Source organism: Ammospiza nelsoni, chromosome 7, assembly GCF_027579445.1.
Source record: "Ammospiza nelsoni isolate bAmmNel1 chromosome 7, bAmmNel1.pri, whole genome shotgun sequence".
Taxonomy (NCBI): domain Eukaryota; kingdom Metazoa; phylum Chordata; class Aves; order Passeriformes; family Passerellidae; genus Ammospiza; species Ammospiza nelsoni.
In genome coordinates this window covers 30,891,929-30,901,837 of record NC_080639.1, presented here as the reverse complement: position 1 = coordinate 30,901,837, position 9,909 = coordinate 30,891,929, and the positions used below count along the sequence as shown (strand labels likewise).

Genomic DNA, 9,909 nt, shown 5'->3' with positions numbered 1-9,909 from the left:
ACTAGCTCAGGAGTTGCAGGTGCAGTACAAGCATCCTGGGAATCCATTAACAAATTATTTTGAAAAGTTTTATTGAATGCTAATTTCATCTGTGTTTTAGAGATCAGCAGGCTTTACTAGAGGAGGTTTCCAGGTACCTGAGTGCTGGACTGAATCCCCTTTTACACTGGAATTACTGTAACAGCTCTTGGGCTTTTCTGTGTATTTGCTTCAGGTCACTGCAGAAGCAATGTGGGGATTCCTGGCTACAAGGCTGACAGTGTCATCTTTAAAAGATGTTGATAAAGGTAGATTAATTGAAAAATAATTTCAAGCTGTAGCTTGAACCAGTTCTCTACTATTTTGTAACCTTTCAAAGAGATTGAATGCTGCTGAGAAATCTGAAGCTCATGTACAGTACAAATCACATTCTTAAGACTACAGAAAAATACAAGTTACAGATAGTGACATTCATACTTTTTATTTTGAATATGTGCATCTACAGTGCTTGAAGTAACTAATAAAAAATGTACAGCAGTCATTGTAAGAAATCATGAAGTATTGCCTCATGTTTGTCATAGCTGTATATAAATAGCAGGTCCCTAAGCAGAAAACAGCTCTCATCTGCTGCATTCTCCTATCTTAAGTCAAAAGAAAACTTAAGGCTCAAAAGGCACAACCAAGATTTCTTGTGTTTCTCTGATATATGCAATGTGTCAGATTAAGAAAATGCAGTGGAAGAATGAGAGCCTACACAAATATCAGTCGCAAGCTGAGATCACGTTAAGGAATAAAATAAATGATCAGGTATGTTAAATGCTAATGTTAAATGTTACACTGGACTTTGGAATGCTTTCCCTTCTGCTTCCATTCACAGGTAATTTTGTCCTAATCTCTTTAAGATGTTAACTTACTCTTTTGTAACAAATATTTCAGAGAGCTTTTCAGGAAGCACTCTGACCATAGCACACTACTAAGCAGAGCATCCTCTTAATTGTAAGTGCTAGACTTTGTTCTCAGAGGGTCTTCAGCACAGCTACAGTTCTGCTCTGTTCCCACTGAGGATCCTGCTTGTTTCCTCCAGGAGCTACAGTGGGGAACAAGTCAGCAAATACTGTGGAAGGGCTGCAAAACCATTGAAAATGACAAAGGTCTCAGGATAGTGGAAATTATCTACTAAACTGTCATATAATGGAAAGGCATTCCCACTCAGGGCTGGTGGCATAATACAAGATGGCTGGCCTGTAGTGTATTTGCCAATTACTACATCAGCCTCAAACACATACATTTTAGAATCCATTTCCCATGTAGCTTTATCCTTGGTCAGGTGCCTCAGGTTCTTTGTAAAGTAGATGCCAGCTCCATATTTTTGTTCTGGAAAGAGAAAGAAAAATTTTCAGAAGAGAAAGCACTTAGCAGTTGGTTCTTTCAGGGTGGTAGTTCCAAGAGACTGCTGCTTGATTCTGAGTTACAAGTGATGTGACTGCTCCATGTGTGCCATCCTTTTGGAAGTTAATTTTCATGGAGTGCCTCTGATGCTTGCACTGACCTCCCACTGAAACCATGAGCAATGACAGCTGATGGCCATTCCAGTTAACTGCTAACTGTTCAGATTTATCTCTCAATGCAGTGATTGAATCATCAAGGTGTAAAGGATTTATATAAAATAAATACATGACTCACACTTCAGTCATCATGTACAAGGGGCTCTGATGAACAATAAAAGGTAGCAAGATCTTGATAATGTAAACTACAAAAAAAAAGCTCTGAGATTTATATGAAAAATGTATCAAGTGGAAAAGTGCAAAGAAATTAGACCATCATCTTACTGCTTTTAAAGTTTGGAAATGTGCATGTACATTACACAGACAAAGAAAGGCAAATCTCCACTTTCTGAACAGTTTATTGCTTGAAATCTCAATTCTGCAATTGAGAATTCTGCAATGCAAAATACCACACACTTCACTTACTGCAGGATGAAGCACTGAATGCTTACTCTTTCCCTTTATGAAAGCATCTGTCTGCTACAATATTTCATGGATTCACAACTTTCCTCCAAGTGTACTTTACTCCAAATGGAAGCTCAAGCAGTGAAATCAGCTGCTGTCTCTGACCACACCTGATCTGAGCGGGGGCCCGGGCTGCATGACCCTCAGAAGCCCCTTCCAGCCACAGTGTTCTGTGATGCCCTTGAAGATGCTTTAGAGCACCTTGAACATGCTTTAGAGCACCAAGCTGCTGAGTGCATGTTTGCAGCAGTTACATAAGGACACTGACTTTCTTTACAGTGACACAACAAAATAATACTTGGACATGGAATTACGTGCACACTAATAATTCTGTCTAGTGTTTGGGCTAGGCTTGAATTCAGGCTTATCTTCCTAGAGCCTTGCTGGCTCTACAGTATCAGGAAACCTTACTATATATAACAAAGTAAGCTCATACAAATCTAAATACAAGTAAAAACAGTTCTTACTGAGGAATGCCATTTTTTCTAATTTTAATCTGAGTTTAGTATTCAGTCGCTGTTCATTTTGATTATAGATGCCAAAGGAAGTTGTTACCTTCTGGTGGAGAATACATCCTGTGAAATCCAGTTTGGCAAACTGAGCCACAGAACTCAGGAGGAACATTCTGGTACAACTTTTGAGTTGCTTTGGAGCTACCATCTACTTTTTTTTTCATTTGTTGGAATGCAGCAGATAGGAGTGGATTATGTATCTTTTCAATCTGTAAGATAAATAACAGCTTAGCATAAGCAGATGGAGACTAATTATGAAATCCATAAGTGCTTTTATTAAGGCTGTGTTCTTCAATGCTTTAGCCTTTGCTTTAGCCTATAAGCATTGACCACAAAGTGGACAAAGTATCTGAAGTGTGCAACTGATCCAAAGAAAAGAATCATACCACTAGCCCATGCCTCCCCCACTGAAATCACTGGGAATATTTCCTGGTGTACTTGAGTTGTGCTGAAGAGATTAGGTCCACCTCCTGTTCAGTAAAGCAGTGATACCCAAGAATGATTCCAGCTTTAACACATAATCACATCAGAACTCTGGCACATTTTTAGTGTCGAGCTCACAAAAAGAAAACAGACACTGAATTAGTGTCCTGGAACACTGTACTTAATTTACCCTACCAATCTCATTTCTCTAGAATTCTATAGAGGGGCATTTGAAGCATGAAGTATGAGGGAGAACATACAGTACAATTAAAAAGAGTTCTCAGAATTTAATCATTTTTTTGAGTGACTATTTGCATTACATTTAAAATACTATTAATTCAGATTAAAGACTGGATCTATTTTAAGGATGAGGTTGATTTGATCTTAACTTTTAAAAGCAAGGCATTAAAATAGGTAATTTTTTATGCTTATATGAAATATGTTAGTTCAAATATATGAGCTGAGATAGAGTTTCTCCATGAATATTCTCCTTACCCTGAGAACATGAAGTCCAGCTTTTTCAAACTCTTTCTGTCTGTCTTTAAACTCCTGGAGGTGGCAGTCTACCGGTGAAATCGGGATGTACTCAGTGGTACTTGACATGTGAAAGTCTCCTGAAAGCTGGCCTGCTTCTGCTTGGCCTGGATAAGAATAAGGGAGCAAAATTTTCATACACCGTAATGCCTGAAGCAAAGGCAAGGGAGGCAGATCCACTACTTTAGCTGGTGGTTTAATTAGGAACAAAGAATGTTAAATGTTCTCTGAAGTAATGTCAGAGGCTAATATTGAGAGGGACAAGCAGATACATACAAAAATGTATGTAAATGTATTCTGGTTTTCTGCATGTATTATAAAGAAACCAGGAGAGAAGAAACTAAAGAAAAGCAATTTATGATCTCCATGACACCTCTTCACAGCTGAGCTTTCAAATAAAGGTATCTATCTTAAATGATTATCAAAACACAAATTAAAACTGATCACTCAGTAGCTTTCTGTAATGCCATTAGTTCTATCAATTGTTCATGACAGCTCTGCAGAACAAGTCCACTGCTGAGCCCTGACACAGTGGTCCAGCTGTAGCCAGCAAGAGCTCAGCAAAGGTGTGTGTTAATGAAGTGCAAAGTTTGTAAATCTCCAGTGGCCTGGCTTTAGGGTGAAGGTATCCTGGAGGGAGCTCCACTACAGCTGGATATCCATCATGGCCAGCCCCTGTATAAACTGTGCCCTGCTGGGAATGCTGCCAAGTGAGAGACCACAGCTAACAAATGGTCTTCCAGGGGCTCACACGGTGAAAGTACAGGGATATCAGTAATTAAAGCAATACTCAGTATGTGTGTGTGAACTGAATGTATCTCTGTCCCCTCTCAGCAATACAGAGATATCTTGCTTCATACTTAACCTTGTTTAGGCACTTATTTACTTAATTAGTGATTAGGCACTATTTACTTTACATACACATTGAGTAGAGCAGTTTCTCTTGTTCAGCCATAGCCTTCTCTTGCACACGAAGCAGTAATTCTTCAGCTGTGAGCACTGTATCAATCAAAACATCAGGAGGGCCCTGAAATTCCAGTTTTGCTTGTCCATCTCTCACTTCTTCTGACACACATACACTGGAAGGCTGGTGTCGAGAGAGTTCTGCAAACTCCTCTTTTCCAAAGCAAAAAATGTAGTTGTTTTTAATAACAGCATGGGAACCCTCCTGAATTTTCATTATTTCTTGGAGCCACGATTCTGCTGCTCCCAGTGCTGTGGGTGTGCACCCTCTAAGTTCAATCACAGGTTCACTGCTTGCAGGCTCTTTTGCAGTCTGACTGACTGACTCTGTCCCTGGAAGATATATATATATTTTTTAATACAAGTGCATTGAAAGAGAGAGAAGCTTTCAAGGGCTGACACAAATTCCTTCTTGTAATCCCAGCTGTACAGTGCAAGAAACACACTACTCTTCTGGTATGCTCAAAAAAGAGATTAGCTATGAAGAGGTAAGGTTTCCAGGATACACACACACACATGGAAAATTTATCTGCCTTTCACTAAATTGCTTCCAACAAATTAGGCAATGACAATGGGTTTTAAGTCTTAAAAGGGTCTGCCCAGTTCCATTCCTATAAATGTAAAAACACAAAGTGCTCATGAGTTTTTGCTTCCTCCTCTCCCCAAGACACATATGTAAATACTAAGTTCCCTATTTTAAAGGGAATTCTGTGATTACAGATTCTCAAATTGGGAGTACTCATTTACATGAAATGCCCTTTTTGTTTATTACTTACCCAAAGGATCACTGCTGTTTTCCAGTTTGTATTTTGCTGAATAAAATTTTCTCAGGACAACCTTGAAAGACAAAAGTTTAGGAGCAGTTTGCAATTTCTAATGAAATATGCAATTAATATCTTCAAAACACTGTTAGACAAGCAGTTTACACCCCCACCCCTGATTCTGAAATTGTTAAAACTGGCCTTTGTCAGCTTTTCCCAAAATGTTATTCTTGACAATATCAAATGCATTCCTGTTCTGCATCTCCTAAGGTAACACACCTTACACACTGAGTGGCACCTTTACCAGCTCCTTGTGGTTGTGGCCCATGTCATGCTACCACATAAGATAAAGGTGTTCATTACTTGCATTTTAATGCTGATGCATCTTTACTCAGTTTTAAAATCCAGACTATTCTCCTCCCTGTCCATTTGAAAAGCTTCTATTATGTTAGCTCATATATGTTGATAGTGTTTTGCCTTCAGAGCTCCATACAAAAAACCAAAACCGACTGTAAATATTTCCTGAGGAGGAATGCTTGTTCCTTAATGAGTTAAGAGTAGACTCTTTCTTATACATTCACTGACAGACATGAGAATTTTAAAGCTCTCTCCCCTTTTTATCAGACTACAGGCCGCAGACTTCTAGTTTAGTGAGGAGAAAGCAAGTATTTACAAAGACTGAGTATCTATTAATGAGAGTAATAGTTTCACAAAGGGACCTGCTGCTCACAATCGTTGTTAGTACAGAACAAACTATCCTCATTTTTAGTCATCTATGGAATACTTTTAGAGTTTTCTGACTTCCTTATGGGTAGTTAACAACAAATTGGTTACCTCATAGGCAGCACGGTCACCTGGGCAAATGACAAACTGCACTTCTCTCTTCTTCTTAGGATATACCCTGGCAAAATTTAAAACTGCTTCAATCATGGTGTCTGCCACTGTGTCAACAGGCAGCTTTGGTGACCAATTTATTGGAAAAGACACTGAGGGACATGAATATTCCTGAAAATGACCCAGGCATCTTGTCACTGCATCCTTCAATTCCTGCAGGAAAAACAAAGTCTTTCAGTCCTCACATCACCCAACATGAAAATCCACTGAGATCCAAAGTAAGTGATCATCACCTCAAGCTGTAGCACCGGGTGCTGGTACTGCAATAGCACATGCAGGACAAAGGTAGAGAGCAGCTGATGGCTTCCCATTATCAGGGGCTCCTTAAAACGTGTCTGATGTCGAAGATGATGATGAACTTCCTTCAGAAAAGCTGGATCCTCTTTTTCCAGCAGTCTTGAAGATTGAGAGGAAAGCCCATCCCTGGCATTCATGAGGTTAATAATAGCTGTATTCTGCAAGGAAAGAGTGCAAATTTCAGTGTACTACAAACTGACTATTTGCAAGCCTTGCTATTATAGAGAGCATTTTTTCTAAGCACAATTCCTGTACAGATGCCTGACTGCCACAGATCAGCTGCTTGAATTTTCCTACTACTTACTACTAGAGCACTGGAACACATCAAAGTATGCACTTTGCAGTGGCAGTTCAGATACCAACAGTGTGCACAAAGCTGTTCCAGTCATCAAGAGTGCACTGAACAGAATTATTACTCTCACTATCTAAGTGACCCACGTGCCAGTTATCAGCAGGAGAGAACTATGGATGTGGCTGTCATCCCAGCCTTAGGGTAGCAAGGACACATCACCAAATTGCAGTGGCAGTACACATAAGGGAACTGCAAAGCTGTGATTGTTTCCAATACAAATTGTTTCCAATGGAAAAAGCAGATTCCCATAGTAGGTGCCCTGTATTTAAAATATCAAAACTACAAAAAACTTGTTTACAGAACGTTGATAACAGCAGTAATTGTTCTAACCTTAACTGTTGAATATTATCTAAAGACACAAGAACATGTTTTCTTCATGGTCCTGAGGGCATGTGCATCTTTCAGTGCTGTAGAATTGGTTAATAAAATTCCCTGCAAGATCACCTTTGCAATCCTTTGTTCTTACACCAAAAAACCAAACTTCCTTTTAAATTATGACACTTCTTTAAAATAAAAATGTATTTATTTTTAAGATATAGTATTTGCTAAAAGTAAATGCCATTCCTGTGATGTACCTTGCAGTCTAAGAGAGCTCTGTTGAATTCCTATGACTGAGGTCATCTATTTTGCATCAGATTTTCTAGCTAAAAAGTTAAACAATTCAAGTAATGCTCTATTTAAAGGTAAGGTGCACATCATCTGTGTAAGTTATTTTCTGCTGTTTCAGTATTTGCTGAATAATTCCAGTAATGGAGTTACAAGAACATAAATTATAGGAAAAAAAGCAAGGCAGGAAATAAGAGACTACTTCTATGGAGTACATTATAAAATGTGAACTCCTACATAATTAGAAGATAAACCTTAACAGAGATGAATTATTAAATCCTTCAGTCTTTAGCTGCTTCCTGTTATAACAGCACGTATACAATAACAAAATAAGAACATTTCAAAGTTCAACACCCATTTAGACAAAAACCAACTCCTTGCTACTATGATTTAAATACCATGTGTAAATTCTCGTCAAACTGAGAATAAAACCATTTAGTGAACTGATACAAAATGTGTTCTGAACTCCTGGGCTCCAAATCCTGCAAAGACTTAGAGGCAGCACCATGTTGCACAAATGACAGGACAGACTCACCTTCAGATCTTCGGGGTGCTGTTCTATGATGCGCATGCGAATGTTTTGATGCACGAGGTGAGGTGAGCTTAGTGCAGCTGGCACAGTGTCTTCAAGTGAACTGGTATCACCCAGAAACTCTTCACAGGCCTTCTTTATTGCTGCCACTGTAGACTCCTCAATGTTCACCAGGCGGATTTCCCTGAGACAGCCTGGTGGATTTGTCTCAACAAATTCCTTTACAGCCATTACAATCACTTTAGAACACAAATCAATTGGGAAGGCATAGATACCTGAACTCACTGCTGGGATAGCCACAGACTTTAAATCTCTTCCTGGAGCACTAACATAACGCAGAACATTCAAAATAGCATTGTGAAGTAGATGACAACATCTTTCCTTTTCACGAATATCCCACCTTGGACCAACTGCATGAATAATTTTCTTACAAGGAAGCTTCCCTCCACCTGTAACTGCTATGTCACCAACTTTGACTTCTCCATAGCTATGAACATAAAGCTTGCTTTCCTTTTCTATTTCTGGCCCTCCAGCTTTCACAAGGGCAAGAGCAAGACCTGCTGCATGTTCAAGATACCCATTGGCTGCATTCACCACAGCATCGACCTTGTGTCTCGTGAGATCATCCTTATAAACACAAACGTCAATGCCCGACTTTACTTTTTTCCTGTATACTTCATCAGTGCTTTTTGCTGCTTTTCTGAAGGCCAATGTACAAGCAAACCTTTTGGAAACGAGATTATTTAGACAGTTTTCTCTTCTCTTAAGAGCTTCATAGGCATCTTTACTGATGGGCATCATCAAATTGACCTCATCCATTATGATGTTTGACCCTAGGACACAGAATATAAAGTGAAATAGAAGGTATTACTATCAAAACATTTATTTTTATCTAGGAGTGTGGTTTATAGCTCTCAATTTTATCCTACTGTCATTGCTAAACAATATTTTTTTACACACTCTAATCTTTTCTCTCCCCTTTTCATAGGTTTAGAGAATCCAAGGAGGTTCATTTAACTGTGCCACAGAAATCATATACTGAGTTTTAATTCTGTGAGTCTATTAGTCTGCACTTAAAGCCCACAAGCAAATTCCTTCTTTGTATGGAACTTCGTATGAACTCAGAAAGGCTTTTAAAAGCACATTTTAAGGAACAGTTTTTACAGTATTACTATGGCTATAGAGCCCTCTCCTGGCGGATGTCAGCAGTACCATACTACAGCAGTTATGTTAATTAGTTTAAATGAATTTGTGTGAGTTTAGTTGAACTTTCCTCCGGGGTATACTACCTGCTTGTAAAAAGTCAGACGTTTTGCACTTATAAAGTATACATGCTGACTCATTAAAAGACTTCTGAGCTCTTGCTTTTAAAAGAGAAATGCAAGAAAGTCCTGTTGAAGTAATTAATAATAATGTTGATTCACAACCGTGTCTATTTCACATTAATTATGAATTTCAGGTTGCTTTTGGCTTTTGTTTTCCAGTTTGCTGGCAGTAGCTGTCAGTTTTCAACTTACATAAAAGTACACACTCCACAGATGGCAAAACGAGAGGCTTACCTAAAGCGGGCTTCCCTCTGAGGAAATCTGAAACGTAATTCTATTGTAACAAAAAGAGAAAAAAAGGAAAAGAGAAAGTAAATGTTACAAGCAATAAAGTACGTGAGCTGCCTTCCTACAAGAGAGATTCTGTTGCATATCAAACCAGCACCAGATTTCAAACATCTATACGAAGTTTTCTAGTGTTTAAAACGCTGCTGGGAGCTGCGGGAGCTCTGTGGGTGAAGTTACCCCCAGATTCCTGCAGCTCCGGCTGACTCAGGGTGAGAGGCCGGGCGGAGCCATTCCGGAGTGCCGGGCCACAGGACGGGACTGCTGCGTTCCCCTCAGCCCCGCCGGGAGCTCCCGCCGCCCCCGGAGCCCTGAGGCAGCCGCCGCCCCGGGCCCCTGTCCCCCTGCCCCGCTCCTCTACCTGGACGACCCCCATCTCGCTCAGGGCGGATCCGCAGCGCTCGGAGCTGCGGGCGGAGCGGCAAGCGAAAGCGAAA

At 39.8% G+C, this 9,909-nt stretch overlaps 1 protein-coding gene across 1 annotated transcript; it reads right to left on the bottom strand.

The window, feature by feature from the left end:
- Positions 1-444: 444 nt before the first annotated feature.
- PARP9 (poly(ADP-ribose) polymerase family member 9) lies at positions 445-9,908 on the bottom strand. The gene is made up of 10 exons (XM_059475669.1): positions 9,834-9,908; positions 9,422-9,461; positions 7,866-8,695; positions 6,309-6,530; positions 6,016-6,228; positions 5,197-5,257; positions 4,379-4,753; positions 3,419-3,564; positions 2,544-2,709; positions 445-1,353 (listed from the first exon to the last, which is right to left on the bottom strand). Exons 1-10 carry the CDS (start codon positions 9,846-9,848, stop codon positions 1,067-1,069), a joined length of 2,355 nt encoding a protein of 784 aa, XP_059331652.1. The 5' UTR covers positions 9,849-9,908; the 3' UTR covers positions 445-1,066.
- Between the last annotated feature and the right edge of the window lies 1 nt (position 9,909).